General features: G+C 42.6%; 1 protein-coding gene and 1 long non-coding RNA gene across 2 annotated transcripts in view; one reads left to right on the forward strand and one right to left on the reverse strand.

Moving 5' to 3' along the window:
* Positions 1-24,601, reverse strand: part of LOC309639554 — a 192,412-nt gene that overhangs the window by 163,698 nt on the left and 4,113 nt on the right. The window lies entirely within an intron of this gene.
* TMEM233 (transmembrane protein 233) overlaps positions 21,673-24,601 on the forward strand; it is a 41,518-nt gene continuing 38,589 nt past the window's right edge. Inside the window, exon 1 of the mRNA XM_082416906.1 lies at positions 21,673-21,890. Coding sequence (XP_082273032.1) covers positions 21,705-21,890 — 186 coding nt within the window. The 5' untranslated portion in view covers positions 21,673-21,704. The remainder of the gene's footprint in view (positions 21,891-24,601) is intronic.

The following is a 24,601-nucleotide window of genomic DNA, read 5'->3' on the forward strand; positions in this document are numbered from 1 at the left end:
CTCTAAGATTGTATGCAGATTTTTGACTGCACATTGTGTGTGTGTGTGTGTACACACACACACATGCATATAGATATGTGTGTGTCTATATATATGAATATTATTCAGCCATAAAAAAGACGGCAATCCTGCCATTTGAATTTTTGGACAACATGAATGAAGCTTGAGGGCATTATACTTATGTGAAATAAGCAAGACAGATACTGTATGATCTCACTTATATGTGGAATCTCAAAAAGCCAAACTCATAGAAATAGAGTATGTTGATAATTGCCAATGAGCTGAAGGGTGTGTTAAAGCCTTATTGTGGTAATCATTTCTCAACATATATGTATATCAAGTCATCACATTGTATACCTTAAGCTGATACAGCATGGCATGTCAACAATATCGCAATAAAGCTAGAAAAAAATATTAATACAAGTTAAACTTAAAAGTAGTCATCACATTATGAATAACAAAAGGAGGAAATATTCTTCTCCTATTTGAAACTGTTCAAAAAAAAGTTACTCACGTCATTGACAAATAAGTGAAATTCCCACAGGTCTTCATCCTTTCAGTTTTGCATTTCTTATTAACCTACAGCTCAACTAACTAAACTAACTAAAAAGCTCAACTAACATTCTTGTCAAAGCTACACTCATTCATCCGTGCAATCAGAGATTGACTAAGGACACAAGAGTTTGGTGAAAATCAGCAAAAGGCTTCTGTAAGAGTTAATTGGATCTTTGGAGTTTACAATAAAGAATATTGTATTTTTAATTATTTGTAAATTGAATGTTACACATCCTTTGTATGATAAAATTTATAATAAACACATATAATTTATAATATATGTATATAGATAGATAGTAATATCCAGAGCAGTCACTACAAAAACTATGTGAGATACATCTAAAAACACTAGAAATCAAGTTGGAATCTTCAAGAGCATTCAAATAACCTACAGGAAAGCAAGAAATGAGAAACAGGGAAGCAAACAGAAATCAAATAATAAAATGGAAGACTTAAGTTCTTAAGTTCATTGTCTTAAATGTTAAGTGGTCTGAATACACCAATTAAAAGGCAGAGGTTGGCAGATTGGCAAAGCGGATAACAAAGCAAGATCAACTATATCCTGCCTTCAAGAAACTCACTTCAAACTCAATGTCATAGGTAGGTTAAATTAAAAGGATGAAAAAAGATATCCCGTGCAAACAGTTTTTTTAAAAGGCAGAAGTGGCTATAATATTAGAAAAAAATAGACTTCAGAGCAAAGAAAATTACTAGGAACAAAGAAGACATTACATAATGACAAAAGGATCGATTCATCAGGAAGACATAACAGTTCTAAATATGTGCATATCAAACTGCAGAGCCTCAAGATACATGAGAGGAGAAATAGAAAAATACACAGTTGTAGTTAGGACTTCAACATCCCCCTCTCAGCAGCAGAACTGCTACAAGAAAGTCAGCAAAGATATAGAAAATCTGGACTATGCAGTCCACCAACATGATCTAATTGACATATATGGAACACTCCACCCAACAACAGTAGAATACACACTTTTTTTTTTTTCCTAGTGCTCATGGAATATTGACCAAGATAGATTGTATTCTGGTCCATAAAACAAACCCAACAAAAATTTTAAAATTAAAATCATAAAAGTGGTCAAGGACATAAAAGATGGGGACAAACTGAAGAACTATTCCAGATTGGAGGAGACACGATAACAAAATGCAGTGCATGTTCCTGGATGCAATCAGGACCACCTGTTGGGACAGGTAGCAACATGTGAACAGGGTCTGTAGATGAGATGGCAGTGTTGTATCAGGGTTGATTTCCTTCCTTGAAGGGTTGTATGATGGTTATGTAGGAGAGTGTCCTTGTTTGGAGGAAATGCACACAGGAGAATTTAGAGGTGACAAGGCGACACATCTGTAGCTTATATTCAAGTGTTTCATAAAAACTAATGATAATGAGTTTGCACACACAGACATTATAGAAAGAAAAAGAATAATGAATTAATGAAGTGAAATGTTAAAAAGTTGAGAATCTGAGTAAAGGAGATATGGATTTTTTTTGCTGTTCTTCCAACTTTTATGTAAGTTTGAAATTATTTCAAAATAAATTATTTTGAAACAGTGAAAGTTAAATGTTAGCAAAGGCTGAAGGAATCCATCTACTAAAAGAAACACAAAGTAGATTCTTCAGGCAGAAGACTCATGTAGTTACAGAAATTAAGACAGTGTGGTACTTCTGTGAGGAGAGGCAAATAGGCCAACCAGTGGAACAGACCCACATGTATTTAGACATTTGATTGATGACAAATTATTAACAGTGCTATATTAATTAGATATCCACGTGGAAAAAGAATACCCCTTCTCACCCCCTTCACTAAATATCCTGTTTTCATAAAGGATGCTGTGAGGCTTGAATTCACAATTAGGAGACAGAATACATCCTCCCCACTTCTTTACCGATTGCAGGTTACCACTTAGCACTTCAGCTGTTGGCAGGATTAAGAAATTGCACCTTTGGCATAGAAATCAGGGCTTCAGAGTGGGACCGGCAGCAGTGAGGGTACACGGGAGACTCGACATAGTGACCGTAGTTGGCAGGCCTGTCTGCAAGCATATGTGACACGCCCCCAGGGTCTACCACACAGGAACGGAGGGTCCCTTGCCGTATTCTGGAAGTTCTGGGTGAGCAGGTGGAGGCAAGGGCCAGTTGGATATTACTGTTAAAGTGACTCCAGGGGGGCTTCCCTGGTGGTGCAGTGGTTAAGAATCCGCCTGTCAATGCAGGGGACACAGGTTCAAGCCCTGGTCCAGGAAGGTCCCACATGCCGCGGAGCAGCTAAGCCCCTGAGCCACAACTACTGAGCCTGCACTCTAGAGCCCGTGAGCCACAATTAATGAACCCACGTGCCACAACTACTGAAGCCCACATGCGTAGAGCCCGTGCTCCGCAACAAGAGAAGCCACCGCAGTGAGAAGCCCGCACACCACAACAAAGAGTAGCCCCCGCTCGCCACAACTAGAGAAAGCCTGCGCGCAGCAACAAAGACCCAACGCAGCCAAAAATAAATAAATAAATAATTTTTTAAAAAAAGTGACTCCAATTGAACTCAGAGGAACACAAACCTATGTGCTCCCCGTAGGTCTGAATTAGGTCTTATCTACCTCTGTGTCCTCAGTGTCACGCATAGGGTAAGTGTATTGGTTTGCTCAGGCGGCCATAACAAAGTACCACAGACTGAGTGGTTTAAACACGGAAATTTATTTTCTCATAGTTCCGGAGGCTGGAACTCCTTTGTCGGTGTGGTCGGTTTCTTCTGAGGCCTCTCTCCTTGACGAGTAGATGACCGGCTTCTCCCTGTGTCTTTGCATGGTCTTCCCTCTGTGCGTCTGTGTCCAAATTTCCTCTTCTTATTAGGACACCAGTCATACTGGATTAGGCCCCACCCTAATGACCTCATTTTGACTTAATCACCTCTTTGAAGACCCTGTCTCCAAAAACCATCCCTTTCTGCAGTCCTGGGGGTTAGGACTTCAACACATGAAAGTGTTGGGAGGTACAATACAGCCCATTTGACACGATGCTAAGTAAGTGAATGAGTGCATGAGTGAATGATAGATGCCTCCATTACAACATCTCTTCTCTGAAAGAAGATTTGAAGCCCAGGTGCCTGAGCGGAGAGTATGTAGGCATTTATGATGGTCCTGGACCCCTCCCCTTCAGCCAGTGAAACAAAGTGGAGGGTGCAGCCATCCCCAGTGGGACACCAGCGAGCCAAGCTAAGTGCTAATACAGTCTACTTGTTACGGCTACTGCTTTGATATCTTCAATATTCCAGCACTAAACCTTGAGGCTAATTTTCCAAGTGCCAAGGAAGCTTTCAAGAGTCAAATGCAGTCACCTTTTGGAAATTAACCCTCACCAATCCACAAATCCTGTAGAACACATTTAGACACACACAACCACCACCCTAAGAAATACTTTCATTGTCATGATATGTGGTAGGAGGATAAACTGACCTAAAGCCATTTATTTCCAATTTTCCAGGTCAGGACAACCCTTATAGCCAGAGTCCTACTTTCAAATATACAATTCCATTGTCTTCACATATATCCTTGTGATCAGTGGAACATGCCCAAATTTTGGTAACTAAGGAAATGGTGGTAAAAAGCTTGGATATCAGAATATTAAACCTGGTCCTACTCTCTAAAGATATCACCACCTGTAAATATGCATGCTTTGGCATTAATCATCTCACTGGTCCCTTTAAGTCTGACTGCTTATCTCTAGATACCCTTTATTCTTTATAAAATTATGGCTTTGATATCTATTTATCACTTCATATTTATTCATTTATTATTTTGATCAATATTCATTCAACATTCTTTCATCTGATCAATATTTACTGAGTGTTTACTATGTGCTAGGCACTAAGACCTCATGTACAGCAGTGAAAGAAGGTTCCTGCTACCATGAAGCTTATGTATTAGTGGGGAAGATGGATACTAAGTAAATAATAACAATTATAATTAGAATAATTGAAAAATGTAATTGAAAACCATGTGAAGATCAGAGTATAATCCAGTTGAAGGGAACAGAATATGCAAAAGCCCTGAGGTAAGAACAAGAGTTTTTAGAGGAACAGAAAAAAAAGTGCAGTGTGGCTCCGAGTATCAGAAGTTCAGTAAGTGTCCAGAATGGTATGTTCTATCATTTGGTTTAAGCTGAATTCTCCCAAGCATTTGGGAACTAGGAAAGGACATTCGTTCTTGTAAACAAGTAACTTCTCCCTTATCCGTTTCATGAGTTTAGATTTGGATCATGGCTACTCTTAAGCTTCATCCTCTAACTTGAAGCATCCCAATGGTTTTAGCTTATCTCATGCCACCTCAAGTCCTCTCGATAAAAATAACTTTGTCCTTTTTGCATTCCCAGTACTTAACACTTAGTGAGCACTTATCATGTGTCAGGTGCCCTGCTAAGCACTGGACATGCATTGCCTCCTTTAATTCCTAACAACCTTGTTAGGGATGTTATCATTTTACAGGCAAGAAAACTGAGGCTCAGGGAGACTGGATGACTTGTTCAAAATCACTAAAGAAAGAAGTGGAGAACAGAAATTTGACTTGTCCAGGCGTGTGCCATGCTACTTTTGGCCGCAGTCTATTGGCTACCCTTCTCCCCCACATGATGTACATGACCCTTGACCTAACTGAGTTCCTAAAATCATGGTGGATCTCAGGGAGTCCTCAGGCTCCTCTAAGGGACCTTTCAGTTCTGCCAGTTTACTGGTTCCAAATGCCATTTGGGACCAGAGCCAGGTTGACTTCATCTGAGTCTCAAGGGAGGATTTTTTTTTTTTTAATAGAGATGCTAGGATTTGAACCCAAGGCTAAAAATCATCTGCCTCTTTTGGAAAGCTCCCCCAGGTGATTCTGGTAAGCAGCAAAGAAGAGGTCAGTTTTATCCAGCCTGAGCTTCCTGATATAAGCAGCCTGTGCCAGGAAACTTTCAAAAGTGGAGAGATTATCACATACCAGTTTGATAGTCCTAGTATTTGGAACCTTCTTTCTTCTTTGCCTGAACTCTGCTCTTCCCAAACTTTGGTTGCCTGAAGAAATGAGGTCATCCAGTGTCAACCAATAATACCATATGGTTGAAAATTCTTATAGCTGATAAACAATTTCACATCCCATTTCCTAGAACTGTGCTGCTTTGTTCTGGTTTTTGTTAGGAAAAAAAAAAAAAAAAACACAAGCAAACACAGCACCTCAGAGCGCAAATCATAAAACAAAAGAAAAGCATGTGTGCCTCACTATATCCACTTTGCAAAAAGATCAAAGGTACAGAACGAAGAGAAGGAAGTGGAAAGAGGAACAGAGGAGGAAGAAGTCGATGGGGATAGAAAGAGAAAGAAGAAAGATTAGGTCAAATACGGACTCTACTGACTGTAGTTCTGAATTTTTAAAACCCACTTTCACTCTTACTCAAAAGAAACATAGAGAAAATTTTCCCTTACCAAGAGTGTGTTGTACCTTCATTGGCCCAAAAGATCCAGGAAAGTTTTAATCCTTAATGCACAAAAATTCCCCAAGAGCCCAAGAAGAGCTTTTTTGCTGGATTGTGATAGAAAGCCCACTCCTTCATGTATAATTGAAGACGTTTAGGGCAGCAATACAACCCTTCCTGCTTATACACAGACTCCAAACCCTCGCTAATGTGCAGCTATCTCAGGAAGCTCTCTGAAGCAATTAAAAATGGTTATTCTGCTGCCTAGGAAGAGTCTGAGCTCATCCTAGCCTTTGCATGGATTGTAACAACACATTAAGGAGTTACTCACTTCACTTGTACTCATTCTACAAACTTTCCTCAAACTGTGATTGCTAAACATGTAGGTAAGGCTCATTACATTTTTTTTTCTTTCAAAACAACACAAATAGTGAAGATTGTTTTTGATAAGCATTTCCTCTTAATTTATCCAGTTGATTTCTAATTTGCCAAGTGTAGGAGGTAAAATTATATTATGTGTGGTCTCTACCCCCTCAGGAAAATTTTGCTTCTGAAATTTTAATGCTGGAATCTTCATCTTCCACATAGGAAACCTAATTTAATTCATAGCAGATGTTGTACTGAATGGAGTGTTATTTTGCCTTTCATCTGTGATATACACAAGTCTCCAAAAATGGAAGGAAAAAATCGGTTACCTCATTAGGCTGTGTAGTTCAGAGCAGTGTTATTCAATGCGTGATCTACAGTCCAGCAGCACCAGCAGGACCTAATATTTTGTAGAAATAAAAAACACTGCTTTAGAGCAGTGATACCCAGTTGGAGGAATTTTTGCCTCCGAGGAGGCATTGGAGACATGTTTGGTTGTTACAGTTGGGGGTGAGGATGCCGTCGTATTCTAGTGGGTAGAGGTCAGGGATGTCGCTCAGCAGCCTCTGTGGCACAGGACCGTCCCCACAGCAAAGAATCATCTGACCGAAAATGTCAGTAGTGCGGCTCTTGAGAAACTCTGATTAAAGGAAAGTGAGTTGGAAACAGTAGGGTGGGGGTGGGGAAAGTAAAAAGAAAGTGTTTCAAGATGATAAATAATAGAAGTAAAAGAGAAAGAGAAACATTGGCAAAAGAGTCATGGAACTTGGGCTGTGATCATGAGGACTTTGTGCCCTTAGGGAAGTCATTTGCCCTCTCTCAATTTCATTCTACACATTTTATAAAAGGTATGAAAAGAGGGAAAAGATTGAACCAAAAGAATGGGATTATTATCCCTAAGGTTCTTTTCAGATAGATGCATTATACCTTAGGCAGTATTTCCCAAACTTGAGTAATCCATAGACCACCGTCACTATGTTTGCCGTATCTGAGTGTCATCTTCGCTATTTAAATTTTTACTTTAATTAACATATTTTCTGTTTTTAAGATACATATATATTTAATTTTATTTATATTTTATTTTTGGCTGCGTTGGGTCTTCGTTGCTGTGCGTGGGCTTTCTCTAGTTGCGGCGAGCAGGGGCTACTCTTCGTTGCAGTGCGCGGGCTTCTCATTGCGGTGGCTTCTCTTGTTGTGGAGCACGGGCTCTAAGTGCGCAGGCTTCAGTAGTTGTGGTACGCGGACTCAGTAGTTGTGGCTCATGGGCTCTAGAGTGCAGGCTCAGTAGTTGTGGCACACGGGCTTAGTTGCTCTGCGGCATGTGGGATCTTCCCGGACCAGGGCTCGAACCTGCGTCCCCTGCATTGGCAGGCAGATTCTTAACCACTGCGCCACCAGGGAAGCCCCCAGGATATATTTTTAAAGGAAATGCTATGTCACTATCATTAATTTATAGCCACTTCTACTTGTCTTAACTGGAAGTAAACACCATTAAAAGAAAACAATGTTATTAAAGTCTAGCTAGATACCATTGCCTTGCCAAGACTTAGAGCCTGAGGACAGACCTGTCTCAGTTAAACGGGACATTAATGAGGGTTTGAGGAGTTAAAGGCTTGTTAGCACCAAACTGCGACCCTCTGTATCACCTTATATGATTTTATATTTACACCGGGGATGCATCTACACTGTGGAAGACGGTGGCATAGCAGTTGAGAGGGCAAACTTTGGAAGCAGATCCACTTGGGTCCCAGACTTCACTCTGTGATTCACTGGCTGTGGGATGTTGGGCCAGTGGCTTAACCTTGCCAAGCCCCAGTTCCTCACTGGGAGTTAATAACAGGACCTAGGGTATTATGGTAGGCAGCTTCTCAGGTGGCCCCCAAGGGTCTCCACCTTCAAGCATTTATGCTCTTGTATATCCCCTCCCCTTGAGTGTGTGCTGGATCTAGTGACTACTTGTGACAGCTGTAATGATGCTGGTGTGTCACTACCGAGATTAGGCTGCAGAAAGACTCTCTCTCTCCCCCTCTCTCTCTCTCCCTCCTTCTCTCCCTGTCTCTCTCTCCTTCTCTCCCTCTCTCTTCCCTCTTCCCTCTTATTCTGGAGAAGCAAGCTGCCATATCAACAGCCAGCAAGGACATAAGGCCAACCAACAGCCATCTGAATGAGCTTGGAAGTGAATTGCCCCCCAGTCAAGCCTTGAGATGGCTAGAGCCCCAGCCTGTGAGACACTGACAGTTTATCTCTCTAAGCTACACCCAGATTCTTGACCCATAGAAACTGTGACATAATACATATTTATGAGATAATATATATTTGTTGTTTTAAGATGCTAAATTTTAAAATAATTTGCTATGCAGTAATAGATAACAAATATAGTTATCATGAGGGTTATACAAGATAATGGCCTTCCATTCAGGGGAGAAGTCCTACTGGAAATATTGTGGAGGAAATCCACAATAGCTGCTAGCATTGGCTAACCAATTTCATTATAAATATGAATGGACAACCAAAGCTCCCCAGACATGAGAACTACGATGAAAGTAGCACAACTGACCTACGATGAAAAGAAAGTATAAAAGAAAACATCCTTAAAATTATTAGTATCTTCAGAGAGATTCAAGAAGATATTCAGTTTTAAATAATAATAATAGTAGTAATAATAATTACAGGCTCCAATCATTCTGAAGATATCTGTAAATAAGAAGGAGCTCTTAGAAATTTAAAATGTTACTACCTAAAATTTTTTATGTAATGGACAGCCGGGAAAAATTTTGAGAAAGTCTTCCAGAACATAAGGAGAAAAAGAGATGCAACGTAGGGTACTTTGCTAAGAGACATAAAGGTACAACCCAGGAGATTCAAAGTTCATCTAATAAAATGTCCCAAAAATGAGAATAGAAAATGCAAATGAGGAAATAAGAAATATAGAAACATCATCTTGATACATGCAGGAAAAGCATTCAATAAATCCAGCACTTAATGATTTTTAAAATACTGTTGAAAACTTTTTTAACGCAATAAAGGATAGCTATCCCCCCCACCAAAAATAAATAAATAAATAAAACTAGAGCGACTGATTGTAAGACATTACTCTGAATTACCTAGGTTTACTGAAGTCTATTTTGATCAAACCTGAATGATACACATGTAAAGTTATACTTTAAATTTCTTGTAAAACGTAACTTTCATAAAAAGAATTGATTAACATTTTCTTTAAAAATCTACCACAAACAGGCTTATTGATGAAACTCTAGGCACATCGCCGTTAGCGTCAGGAACAATAACAATAAAACTTGCTAGTTACAATCAAAATTGTCATTGAGATCTTAACCACTCCAATAAGGCGAGAAGAATAAATGATGTTTAAGAAAAAGAGAGGAAAAAATCTACAACCAATATGATTAACTGTAGAGAAAATACAAGAGGATCTATAGGTAAATTATTAGAGCCAATAAGGAAGTTCAGCAAGGTTATTGTGTAAAATAAATATCAGTAAAATTTCCATATCCCAAGAACTACCAGTGAGAAAATGCAAAAAAAAAAAAAGTCCTATTCAAATAGCAACAAAAAATGTAATGTACCTAGAAATAGAAGGCCTTTATGAAGAAAATTATAAAACATTATAAAAAAACCTAAAAGAAGTCCTAAGTAAGTATAAATTAGGGAAGACTTGGAAATGTTATCATTTTTTTGGTCCCTATCCATGTAATATATGTGCATTATGGCTTTCAAGAGACTTATTTAAAAGTGAATATGAATTGTCTAAGCCAATTTTGCAAACAAAAATGATGAGAAGGGTTCACCCTACCATATTTACCGCATCATACAAACTCATAGCAATAAAAACCATGAAGTGCTGGTGTAGGAACTGGCTATCAAACAAATCCATAATCATAAATGATTTGGGGAAACTAGCTCATTATTTGGACAAAAATGAAGGTGGATCCCTACCCACACCTTTACAAGGACCTCCAAATTCCCTGAGGACCTAAATGTCAAATGTAGAACCAGAAATCTAATATAAGAAATTGTCAGAGAATATTTTTTTAGCCTCTAAATGAAGACGGACTTAATAAATAAAATCCAAAATATCATGCCGTAAGTGGAAAACTGGTAGTTCTGAGAACGTCAAAATTAAAGTTTCCTGTTTAAAAAAAAAAAAAAAAATCACATAGTTAACAGGTAGATTGTAACCTGAGAGAAGGTGCTTGCAACATATAAAACTGTCAAGGGATTAACATCTAGAAAATAAAAGAAACAATTAAAATCAGTAAGAAAATATGTAAACTGCAAAAGGAAAATTCAGAAAAGGATACTGACAGGCAATTTGCAGATGGGGAAGCCTGAATGGCTGACAGTGAAATGAAGAAAGGCCCAATCTCACTAGTAACCAAAGAAATGCACATTAAAACAATAAGGTACTGCTTTACTCCCATTGGACTGGCAAGTAAGGTAATAACAGGAATCTTAATCCGTTGCTGTTGGGAATGTAAGTAGGTACAGTCATTCCAAACTGGCAGTATTTAGTGAAAGTAAATCTATGTATGCCCTAGGACTTAGCAGCCCCTCCCCTGAACATATATACTCCATAGAAACTCTCACACACAACCAGAAAGTGACGTATATAAGGATGTGTATTGCAACATTGTTCATGTAGTAGGGAGCTAAAGACCACTAGGTGTCCATCAATGCTGGAAATGTAACAATAAACTATACAGGTTTATGCTTTGGAATACTATGCAGCAGTTCAAAGAAATTAGCTAGAAGTAGAAACAGCAGCATAAATACATCTGAAAATCATGATGTTACTTTTAAAAAGTAGGAAACAACTATTTCTGTTGTTTGTATCATTTAAACACATATTCACACAAAATAATATCCATTTTACAGTGATACACATGGATCCAGGCACATATATCAAACACATTTGAGTGTGTGTCTAAGGTGAGGGCAAGTGGGAAAGACATGGAAGGGGCGTGAGAATATGAGAATGGAGGGGTCAACAAATAAAACAAGGGCAGTGCCTTGAATGGGCCAGTTATGATACGTTAAATGAACAGAAGTGTGTTATTAACTCTACCCTCTGCACTTGAGATCAAAAAACACATTTCACAAGGAAGAACAAAGGGCCAAGAATACCCAAGAGAATTTTGAAGAAGGAAAGCAAGGTAGTTGGGTTTGTCTTATCAAATATCAAGGTGTTTTATGAAGCTGTAGCAAGTAAGGCAGGTGCAGTAGAAACAAACCCCAGGATGACATCTGTGCAGTGGACATGAAAACAAATGGCTCAAATTAGAACAGGAAGGGACTTCCCTGGTGGCGCAGTGGTTAAGAATCTGCCTGCCAATGCAGGGGACACGGGTTCAATCCGTGGTCTGGGAGGATCCCACATGCCGCAGAGCAACTGAGCCCATGCACCACAACTACTGAGCCTGTGCTCTAGAGCCCTCACGCCGCAACTGCTGAGCCTGCAGGCTCTAGGGCCCATGTGCTGCAACTACTGAAGCCCGTGCACCTAGAGCCCGTGCCCCGCAATGAGAAGCCACCGCAATGAGAAGCCCGTGCACCGCAACAAAGAGTAGCCCCCGCCCCCCGCAACTAGAGAAAGCCCACATGCAGCAACAAAGACCCAATGCAGCCAATAAATAAATAAATAAATGTGAACCAGGGAATTGAATGATGTGTGGCCTCATCTGCCAGCTTGCACATCAACAATAGCTTGGTTTAAATTTCAATCTACTAACAACAACCTACTGTATAGCACAGGGAACTATATTCAATATCTTCTAATAACCTATAATGAAAAAATATGTACATGTATAAATGTATAATTGAATCACTTTGCTGTACACCTGAAACTAACACAACATTGTAAATTAACTACTTCAATTAAAAAAAAATTAGAACAGGAAGTCGGGGGTCTTAAAAAATAGGTAAATCATTTAATATATTGTCACAGAATCCAGATGAACTTGATGAAATGGGATGGCATATAATAAAAGTAACAATAGTATATGGTTATGTTATATCCTGTCCCCTCCAAAGCCTCCCTCCACCCAGTTTTTATTAATTATATCTTCTTTGAAGAACACAACTGTAATAACACAGGATTAAGTCCTTCTGTATAAGTCCAATCACACAACTTGATTCTGCAGTAAATGATATTTATGTAACACTTTTGAAACTATCAGTTGATGATTTCAATTTAACTTGTAGAAAAGCCTCAAAGAATTAATTTCTCTTTATGATATAGAACAAAATGTAAATGTTATTAGCATTGATGATGTACAGATAATGGCAGAGAGCAGTTAGGAGGTAAAATGACTTGGGCCTTGCTCTTTAGAAGAGCAGAGGACAGGTGTATAACCTCTGAGTGGGAAGTTGGTGCCTTAGGGAAAGTGTCTGTCATGATTTCAACCAGTGGAATATGGTACAGAAGCTCAGAGGCAAAAAGACAAGAGGGCAGGGAAGAGGGGCTTCAGAGAACCAAAGAGCAAAAACATCCAGAAAAGATGAGAATGCGTGCTCTCCACTGTGGTTGAAGGATAGCAAAGATCCAGTCCACAAGAGTTCCTGGAACTCACGTGACCCCCAAGTCCGGCTGCTTTTGCTTCAGAGTATTTCAGAAACCACAAGTAGGAGTGTGGAAAGGAAAAAAGTTCCATCTTCAAATTTGAAGCACTTAAAATCAGTTATGATTAACCGATTTTTAGGGTTACTGAGATTTGGTCATTCACAAGGCAACTGAAGCACTTTACAGTCAGTCCGCTAGAGGCCCTGAAGTAGAGATGGTCACAGCCATTTCCCAAGATACTTGTTGAATTATGTCCCTTTGGAGAGAGTATGTCCAGTTCACCTCAATTCCTCCTGTCTCTAAGGTGTGTGTGTGTGTGTGTGTGTGTGTGTGTGTGTGTGTGTCTGTGTGTGTGTGTGTGTGTGTCTCCCAGCACTTTCTCATCCAGAGCCTCTGCTCATGCTATTCCTCCTGCCTGGTGGGATTATACCCTGCTCCTACTTCTCATGCTGCAGGTCTCAACTTAAATGTTAACTTCTGAGTGAGGCCTTCCTTGACCATTCTTCTAAGTAAGTCCTTTGCTATTATCTGTCTGTCAGTCCACTCATATTTATTAAACACTTTGTGCCAGGCTGTTTATTCTCTAGATATAAAACTGTGACCAAATAAAGGCCCTGACCTCAAAGAGCATTTTGAAATAACTTGTTCTCTTTTTTTCTAGAGGGAGGGGCTCTCCTCCCCTTAGAACAAAGGTTCTATGAGGGCGTGGACAGGTCTGTTTAGCTCATCATTATATGCACCCCCAGCGCACATGACAGTACAAGGCATCCGTTTGTCAACAGGGTTTGTGAATGAATTAAGGAGTAGATGACTTCTTCACTACATTGGCCACCAATTGACTGGAACCCTAGACCTGAGCTAAGCCAGATTCTCTCTCCCAAGAGTTTAGAATTTGATCCATAGACACAGACAGACAAGAAGAAACTGACTCCAATGGTAAGGTCCCCAGATCTGCCCTAGTTCCTGCCTGTCCCAAGGCATGTTTGTCTAACTCTTTTTGGAGCTCATGAAACAAATCTGCCTTCCAATAAATTTCCGGAAGTCAATCGTTCTCTGTATCTAGCAACTCATTAATGCAACTGATCAGCACAAAAGAACATTAATCAGCTCACATCAAAATCTGGCTTCAGTGGCTTCCTGTTGTTTTAGAATGAAATCCAGACTCCTTACCAGTGCTGGAAAGGTCCTACATGGTCTGGCCCTGCTTACCTCTCCTACGCTCACTGGGCTTCTTTCTGTTTCTTAAGCAACCTGAGTTGTTTTCCACCTCAGGGCCTTTGCACGTGCTATTCCCATTACCTGGAATGTTCTTCCCTCAGCTTTTCAAATGTCTGGCTTCTCCTTAGCCATCAGCTCTCCACTCAAATGTCACCTCCCCAAAGAGACCTTCTAAGTCAGTCTTGGACCCAGCACTCCTCAACTGACACATTCACATTAGAACATTAGAGGAAAGACTATTTACAAAGGTGTGGGGAACAATAGTGCAGTACCCCAGGAACAAAAGAGGGGTTGGTACCCCTCTTAAGTCTGAAGGGAAGAAAGCAGGGGCTGTCTGGAATCCAAAAGGAGAGTTCCATGGAGAGGGCTGCCCCCAGAGGGGCTTTGACCTTCTGTCCAGTGATTCACCAGCTCAAGGCAACCAAGCTCAAGCAAGGAGAGAGCCCTGGAGGAAAATACCCTGAAATCATTCTCCTCTCTCCCTCTGTTCTCCTGCCAGGATTCCCTGTTGACCAAACCCATCTGAAACCAGAGGGCAAGGAAGCCTATTGAAATGGAACAGGAGTTGGCAAACTTTTTCTGTAAAGGTCCAGATGGTAATATTTTCAGCTTCAGGGGCCATGCAGTCTCTGTCATGACTACTCAACTCCGATATGGTAGCATGAGAAAAGCCGTGGACAATACATAAATGAATGGGTGTGGTTGTGTTTCAATACAACTTTATTAACAAAAACAAGCAGTGAGCCATATTGGCTTGGGCTGGATGTAGAACATTCAGGATAATCTACGGGGTCAGAGGACAGGGTGGAAAAACGTGGGGAGTGGCTCTAGGGTTCAACAGAATTTATCTAGCATCCCTTCTCTGCTACCCCATCTAAAATACTCCACTCCCCTCACAGATACAGAGAACAAACTAGTAGTTACCAATGGGGAGAGGGGAGGGGCAAGATAGGGGTAGGGAATGAAGAGGTTCAAACTACTACCTATAAAATAAATAAGCTACAAGGATATATTGTACCAAACAAGGAATATAGCCAATATTTTATAATAACTCTAAGTGGAGTATAATCTGTAAATATTCTGAATCACTATGTTGTACACCTGAAACTTATATAACATTGTAAATCAACTGTACCTCAATATAATAATAGTTTAAAATAAAAAAATTTTATTAAAAAAATACTCCACTCCCCCAAGTCACTATCACATTATCCTGTTTTATTGCCTTCCTTACAGATTGTAAGTATCTTATTTGTTTGTCCATCAGAGTAGGGATCATGGCTCTCTTGTTTGCCACTATATCCCCAGCACCCGAAATAGTGCCTGACATATGGTAGCTTCTCAAATAAATATTATTGAGTGAATAAGAAGACTTAACTGACAAAGTGTGATACAGGTTGACAAAACCAGAACATCTGGTCTCCTTAACTCAGGTGCACCAAATGATACACTCCAAACATAGACACTCAGCTCTCCCTCTCTAGCCCACATGTAGGTGCAATCCTTGTCTACTCCTCTTCAGTCCTCCTAATACCCACCAGATCAAGCCTGCTCAGCTGTCACCCCTAGCACCTCCACCACCCATTACTCCAGGTTGCCATTCCACGGGTCAATTTTCAGCCTTTCAGACCCTAATCTGGTTTGCAGTCCAGATTCTTTGGAAATGATTCTGCGTCAGGAGACCTCTCCTGCGAACATGGCGAGCCACGTGCAAGTCCCCGCACGGCAAGGGAAGGAGAACGCTTTTATAGACGGGAGGGGGCAGCGGGAGGTGATAGTGAACAAAGAGTCCATGGCTTCTCATTGGCTGAGTCATTGCCAGGAGAAAAGAGGAATCTTTCTTCTTCCTGTTGGGCACTGTTATCACCACAGGGCATGAGGGCTCCCCCTTCCGGTCTCCCAACTCTGTTTAGTTGAAGTTTCTGTTTATTAATTTTTTATAGCAGGTTCATCCATGAGTTGCAGAGTATAGTCCAAAACACAGCATTTTCTATTTATATATACACATACATATGTATGTGTGTATATCCTTATTTTATATTTATATATATATATATATATATATATGTATAAAATGATGGGGTGGATACAGTTCTTCTCTGGTACAATGGAGGATGAATGGGAAAAAGATTTTTAAGTCAGAGAGTTTGTGTGTTATGCCCCTCCATCTTCAAGTGGTTTCATTAAAAGGTGTTGTGGTTTAAAAAATTAACAGGACAGAATCTGTTTCACCCTCACACTCCCTCTCCCCTGTTTTGCTCTTTTTTCCCCCTTGTGAGAGGATCAGAATTGTTGGAAATTGGAAACGTAAATGGTTTTCTAATAATATTAGCCAAAAAAACACTGTTCTTTTGTAGCAAACCCCTGAGACCACAGCAGTTACTTTATGACTGCTAAAGCCTGGTAGTTGAGACTAACACAGAATTTGGCAGCAAATGTACTTGACTTCTTGCCATTCCTAAAGATCTGGAACCTTTCTCTTGCATTTTCACAGATCAGCAGGTTCTCAATATCTCTCTCTCTCTCTTCCCCTTCCCTCCTTCCCTCTCTCTTTCCCTCCTTCCCTCTCCCTCCCTTCCTCTATTATGGAATCCTAGATACAACTGACATCAAAAAGCATACATTCAACGTCACCCCATTGAATATTGTAGATCTAGGGATCCATTTGGCATTGAGAAGTTGTTCTTTGAATCCATCTCATTTCATCTCATTTGAATCATCTCATTTCTGTAGTCCATTGAATCTGTGATTGTTTCCTTGGCCTACATTTTAATTTTACCTTTGGTACATACCTTATAATATAATTTCTCAACCAGCAAGTCTGTTTTCTTTGCCTTTCAAAGACAGACGTCTACCCTGTAAAATCATGAGTCATAAAGAAACGATCACAAATGCTGATAACTGGATACAAAAGATCCATCACAGCATTTTTCATGTTTTGTGTAACAACAGAAACCCACTAAAAATAACCTAAATAGCTAATTATCAGGGAATGGTTATATAAGTAATAATCCATCTAATTGACAGGAAATGATGCAGATTATGAAAATATCTGCAAAGAACGTTAATAGTGATATAACATGTAGAAAAAGGATTAGAAGGAAATATTCCCTTATTTTCATGGTGGTTAACACTGGATGGTAGGGTATAGGTGATATCTCGTCTTATTTACACTTTTATTCATTTTCCAACTTTTCTAGAATGAAGGTATATTACTTTTACATTTGGAAGTAAAACTTTTTTCAAAGGTCAAAAAGGGTAAGTTGCTACATCAGGATCCAGAAAGCTAGAGTGAGTTTTTTTTCCTCTCTTACACTGGCCATTAGGAAGTCACTTTCTTCTCTCCTTTTAAAAGAGGGAAGGTATTGCCGCATTATTAAGCAATCAGCCAGTAGGGTTCATTCAAGAACAATAAATTGACCTCTCAAGAGAAAATTAGTGAAGCTCAGGAAATTAGAGCTAGAAACCCCTACTGAGTGGTCTAATGCATCCCTCAAGAATCAACGCCATATACATTGCACTTTCTGGTATGGGCACTTTCTTTTCAATCTAATTGTAAATGTTTCAAGTGATTGCAATTTCACTGCTGTATTTTAGACCGGTCAACAAACTATTAATCCATCTTCCCTGAGCAGAATATAATAACTTCAGCAAACTTCAGAGATTTCAAACTACCTCTCTTGCCTGGACCTGCTAGCTGAACAAGTATCTTACACCTGGTTCAAATCCTGGCACCTCCACTCAGCTATAAGGCCTTACACAAGACAGTTTACCTATCTGATCCTAGGTTTCCTTAGCTGTAAAAAAGGAACCTCTCCACGTACCTTACAAATGGTGCTGTAGGAATTAAATGAGATGACGCATCTAGGGAAAGCATTGAGTGCACACAGTAGGTACTCAGTAAATGTTTTGTGATTCCAGAGTGTTGGACCAGTGTTGAACAGTTGTTTTCCTGACAGAGGAGATGGGCTATGCTGAGTCAACAACCCCTTTTTTGTGTATTTCCCTGGATGACACAAGTGGGTTGGAGTGGATGGTGCAGTTCATGACCTTGAAACAGCAAAATTCCATTTGGTACCCAATCCTTGGGCTTAGTCACACCAACTAATATCACCAGGCTCACATCACAAATACGGCTCATACAGCCCCCATTGGAGCCTTTTCATTGTTGATAGGAGCTGCAACTAGAACACTGGCCATGGGGATGGGAAAAAAAGGATGGAGTGAAGAGTCATGTTTGAGATGGAATCAGTAGGGTGTGATGAATTGTTCATGTAGAAGCTGAAGGAAAGAGAATAATAATGCCCTCCAAGGTCCTAACTTGGATGACTACATGCACAGTTTATTGAGTCAACAAATATGTACTGAACACCTACTAAGAGCCAGGAACTGGGCACGAGGAACACCACAGTGAACAAAACAAACAAACAAAAATCTCTGCTTTTTTGAGTTTACCTTCTAGTGGGAGAGACAGACAATAAATAGTAAACAAATAAATAAGACAATTTCTGGTTGTGGTAATGTAGTGAAGGAAATAAATAGGATGAAAGGATGGAGAATAAGATTATGGAAACCTGCTTTAGATATGATCATCAGGGAAGGACTCTTTCAGGAGGTAAATACATGAGGTGATGGGTTCTGAAAGGTGAGAAGGAGCCAACAGGTGAAGAGAGGGAGGGACACATTCCAGGAAGAAGGAATAGCAGGTCCAAGACCTTGGGATAGGAAAAGGCTAGGTGTACTTCTTGAGAAAAGAAAAGGAAAAAAAAAAAAAGGCCTATGAAACTGGGCATAGTGAGGGGAGAGGATTGGCTGGAGAGGTTAGAGAAATGGGCGGGACCCATTAGCTAAGAACCAAGCCTTGAGAAGCAGGTTCTTGGGGAGGACACTTTCACCTTTGACATGCTGAGTTTGAGGCACCAGAGGCAACCTAAAAACTAAAGATCCAGACCTACATCCTGCGAACTAGAGACAGTATTGGGATTTGGGAAAATGTTCCGTTCCATCAAAATCACTGGGGAGTGTTCTAAAAATATGGACTTCTCAGGCATTCAAAATACAGATTTCTGGGGTGCCACCCTGGGAAATTCTAATTCAAGTAGATCTTGGTCAAGATCCGGAAATCATTTTTCAGTTCTCCCAGGTAATTCTGATCCATTCATTCGAGAACTATTGCTTGCATTCCTAGTATGTACCAGGACAATTCTAAGTGCTGGAGATACTGCCCTGAACAGGTTACAGAGCTTATAGTCTCAAGAAAGAACAGACAGCAAACAAGTAAACAAATAAATTACAATAGTGATACATGTCACCCCCCCAAAAAAGCTGGTAAAATGTATAATAATTATGGGGACCTACACTAGATAAATCTAAAGAGCTCTCTGTCTCTCTGAGGAAGTGACATTTCAGTTGACAGCTGAGGAATAAACAGGAGCAGCCATGTGACAGTCTTGGGGAACACCATTCCAGGCAGAGTGAACAGCCAAGGCAAAGGCTTGGTTGAGAACTCAGTAGATGAATCTAATTCTTTGGCTTATTCCCACTTGATTAACCAACCAAAATGGGGGAGAAGGCATGGTGGGAAAGGTACTGTTGTACTGTTCCATCATTTTTTTAATCATTTTTAAAAATTGAAGTACAGCTAATTTACAGTGTTGTTTCAGGTGTACAGCAAAGTGATTCAGATAGATATGTAGGTAGATAGATATCCCTTTTCAGTATCCATTATAGGTTATTACATGATATCGAATATAGTTCCCTGTGCTATACAGTAGGTCCTTGTTATTTATCTATTTTATATATAGTAGTGTGTATATGTTAATCCCTAATTCCTAATTTATCTCTCTCTCCCCACCCCACCCCTGCTATCCCCTTTGGGAACCATAAGTTTGTTTTCTGTATCTGTGAGTCTATTTCTGTTTTGTAAATAAGTTCATTTGTATCTTTTTTTAGATTCCACATATAAGTGATGTTTCATCTTTATATGTTCACGCAGCAAGCTATGCTAAGCACAATACCAGATACTGTACCAAGGGCTGACACAAAGATGAGCAGGACAGTTCCCTGTCTCAGGGAGTTTGCAGTCCAGTGAGGGAGGGAGATATTCAAATCACTATGGCCCATGAAATGAGTGAGAGCATCCCAGATAATCAATTCATGTTCTGAGAAAGCCAAGCAGATGAGTAATACTTTCTCATCTCATTTCTCCATATGATGGTGTGAGCAACTGTTTTTGAGACTGTACACGCTAAGATTATTTGCATTTCTTTGTGACCCTGCCAGCTCAGACTATCTGGAGTTTTCATGAAATATTCGCAACAATGGATGTTGGGTTTGAGATACTGTATAATGACTATATTTGGGGAAAATATCGTCCTAATAATAGCTAACATTTATTGAGCCCTTAGAATCACGTGGCTTGACATGCAATCTCATAGTCTTTACAACATCCCTATAAGGCAGGGTCTCTCATTATTCCACCTTTTTTGGATGAAAAACTCGGAGCTCAGTCAGGTGAGGGAATTTTCCTGAGGTCATTCAACTCAGATGTGATGATTTCCCAGCTCTATCTGGGTTCGGAGCCCCAGTTCTGGTCCATACCATCTTTCATAAATTGCTCAGATACTGGTACAATTGCTATCCTCACCCCGGTTCCCAAAGTGGATCCCTCTCTCTCCTTTCCATCCCAGTAACCACCGGGGTTGTCTACACTAGTTAGATCTACCTGCTTCTCTCTTTCCTATAGGTGGGAAAGTGGAGCGGAGAAGGACTCCTTGTTTCCACACTTGGGAGAGAGTGGAGGGCACCGGGGCAGGCCCTGACCGGGTGGTGCCCACTGCCTGTCTCCACTCCACACCAGTCTCCAGAGGCCCCCTGTGCAGTGTGTGAAGGGTTAGGCCCAAAACTGAGCACCTTGTTCCCTGCCCACCTGTTGAGGAAAAGAAATCAGTGGGGCTCAATGTTCAAAGTCTTAGAAGGAGGAGCATGGGTCAGGGGAAGTAAATCGTTAAAGTCAAGAGGAAGTAATAAGTCTTTGGGCACCACGGTAGGGTTGGATGGCCAACTGCATAGAGCTGTGTCACCTGCTGTGACGCTGAATGTATTCAAATTCAGCTGCTTAAAAAGATGAGCTGGCCATCTTCAGCCTGTAGGTCAGCCAGTCTACAACGGAGAGTCTTTGCTTTCCCTTCCCTGAGCCTCCTTTTACTCCGGACTCTTAGGTGTGAGTCTGGGTGTCTGCCTGTTGGCCCCTGGGTGTGTCGTCAAGGAGTGCCTTCCCCCTGTTTCTCAGGCTGGCTGGCTCCCTGTCTCCTCCCCCACGCCCTCGCTCCCTCCCTCCCTCTCGTGCGGAGGCTCTTGGCCTGGGTCCCTGAGGTCAGGCGGGTGCAAGTGAAGGGCGCAGGAGGGGTGAGGTTACGCCTCCCTGGAGCCCCGCGCCGCTGCTTTTCAGCGACTCGCCAGGAGCCTGCGGCCAGAGCCCCAGACCGCGCCGACTGTGCGCCCCTCCGCCTCCCTGCACCGTGCGCCTCGCCCATGTCTCAGTACGCTCCCAGCTCGGACTTCAAGAGGGCTTTGGACAGCAGTCCCGAGGCCAACACTGAGGATGACAAGACCGAGGAGGACGTGCCCATGCCCAAGAACTACCTGTGGCTCTCCATCGTCTCGTGTTTTTGCCCCGCGTACCCCATCAACATCGTGGCTTTAGTCTTCTCCATCATGGTGAGTGAACGGGGGCCCGGAGCAGCCAGGGAGAGGGGAGACCTGGGCCGTGTAGAGCCCCTCCTGGGGACTCTTCGCCCTCTCCGCCCTCGGCCGCTCCCTTCCTCACGGCCCCGCGCACCGGGGGTGTTCTGTCCTCCGCAGCCCCTGCTCACCTTTCTGGGGCTCTCCGCACTCTCCCCCCAGCCATCAGCGCCGCCACTGCGCTCCTTGTGGCTCTCAGAGCCCGGACCAAGCCTCCCCCAGGCCCGCTTTCCACTACTTCCAGCAGCGCCCGTGGTGCATTCTCTCCGTCCCGGGGAAGTTCTTCTTTGGACTTTCCCGCTTCTCTCCCGGCCTCCTCCGACATTCCTGGGCGCTCATCCGATTCTTCTCAACCCGTTTTTCTGGAGCCTCAAAGCGCGCCACCTTGGCAGGCAACAGCACAGCCCGTGCCCTGAGCGCGCAGGCTCTGCGCCGCTCTTTGCCTCGCCGGTGCTCGGCCTCTCCAGCGCGCGGCACTGTCTCTGTCTTCTAGCACGGAGTCCTTTCTTTGCTGCGCCCGGAGCGCCGCCGCCGCCGCCACTCTCTGAGGGTACCCAGGCGATCCCCGATGTCCTCTAGACCCCTGGTCCCACACTGCAGCACGCCCTGTCCGCGGCACCAGTTCCTTCGCACTGCTTCCTACGCCAGTTCCCTCTCCTTGGCCCTCGTCGGCACCCTTTGACCCCGCTTTCCAGTGAGCCCGCCCTCCAGGCCTTTCTTGGGCTACCCCTGTGCCCCTCTCAGCAGCAGCGTGCGAGCTCCCCTTTTACACCTTCTGCCCCAGCATGTCGTAGTCCCGCTCTCATTTCCTGCGCGGGGCCCTATCCCCGCCTCTCCTGGTGTCCCCCAAGGGCTCCCAGGCGCCCCTCCACCGCTGGGTCTTACGCCCTGGGAGCTCCCGGGAACCCACTGGGGGCTCGCGCGCCCCGTGCAGCTCCGCGCGCCCTCTGCGCCGGCCTCCCGAGCTGCGTGCCTCTCCCTGAGCGATCCAGCCCCCCTTCCGAAGCTCGCCTCCGCCGCCCTCTTCCGCCCTGGTAGGAGCTGCGTGCGAACCCCACCGGGCGGGCAAGGAGCGCCCGCGAGGTCCTAACCTTATTGACTGGAGCAGCTGGCCGGGCACTGTCCCGGGACAACCCTTGCAGTGAGCTCCCTCCCCCGCCCACCCACCTCGCCGGACCGAACTCTCCAGGACCGAACTTTCCAGCCGCAGACCCGGGAGAGTCCGGATTCAGCTCAGTAAAGTTAAAGAGCCGCCGCCCCCTCCCCCCTTCAAGCCCGCCCTCACTTGCCCCTGGGTGGTTCCGTATTCGCTTCGTGGGTACATACGAAGACCTCATTTGCACGCACAGCTTTGCCCTCTCTCAGACCCCGTTTGTAGGCTATCTGCACCAACATTTAAGCGTTCAGCCACTGAAGTTCTGACTGCCTGGGTTCAAATCCCAGTTCCACCACGTACTAGCTAGCTGTATGCATCTCTCGTAACGTCAGTCTCTTTGTCTGTAAAATGAGAATAATCAAAGCCATATGTCTTAGGGTTGTTGTATTAATGAGATAAAGTGTGACCCGCTTGGCACAGTGCCCAGCATGATGGTGGTATCAGATCTTTACTCACTTGTCACTTGCTGAGGGCTTCTCTGATCGCTGTTTAAAATCAAACCCCCCACAAGCTCTAGTCTCCCTTCCCCGATAGTTTTTGCCCAAAGCACTCGTCTGCGTCTGATATATTATTTCACTTACTACCATGCTTACTGTGTGTGTCCCCTCGTTTGAATATAAGCTCTGTGAGGGCCGGGATATTTGCTTGTTGCTTGTTTTTTGTTGCTGTACCTTTACCTAGAAGAGAATCTTGACAGGTGGTAGATGCCCAATAAATATTACAAAATGAATGCCTGAATGAATGCCTGAATGAATGAATGGTGTTAATGGGTCACAATGTCTCTTTTACTCCTGCTGCTCTGTCCCGTACTGGAGCCCCGGAACCACCGTGTCAGGTTCCTTTGGACCAACCAGCCAGTTTCCTCCCTTCCTCTCCCAAGATATCCAGTCTTGGGTTCTTTTTGTTTTTTGGGTTTTTTTGGCAGCAAAGCAGGGGGAGGATGCAGCAGCCAAATTCTCCAGACAGCAGCAGAGTCTCTGGCTGGTATTGGTGTCCACACTCTGTCCTGGTTTATTAATGAATCGACAGCCGATTTACCCCTTTCCCAGTGCCAACAAGAAAACTGCCTGCAAAGGCTCCCTGCACCCCACATTCATCTGAGATGAGCTAAAACTCCAGCGGGTGTTGACAGGTTGGGCACTAACGATGCTACTTGGTGTGTCCTGGGGGATAAGACTTGTATGTTTCGAATAGAAACCTTTTTCTGGTCCCCTCATCCCCATTCCCTCCACCAAGACTTTTTCACTAGATTTACAGCAAGAGACCATTCTGTTGTCAGAAAGTAGACACTGGAGTCAGAAAGTTGACTATGGCCAAGTTCCATACCCTTTCAAAGCCTTGGTTTCTTCACCTAGAAAATGAGAATGTAAAAGGTGTTTTAAGTGGAGGCAAAACTGTTGTAAGGATAAAACAGAATAAAAGCGTGTCAAGCCACCAGCTTTGTGCTAGGTACGGGCAATAATTGTCAGACAGATGGATAGATTTGGAATCTGGAAACATCATATACCATGTATGAAAACAAACAGAACAT

Source organism: Balaenoptera physalus (genome assembly GCF_965194825.1).
Source record: "Balaenoptera physalus genome assembly, chromosome: 12".
Taxonomy (NCBI): domain Eukaryota; kingdom Metazoa; phylum Chordata; class Mammalia; order Artiodactyla; family Balaenopteridae; genus Balaenoptera; species Balaenoptera physalus.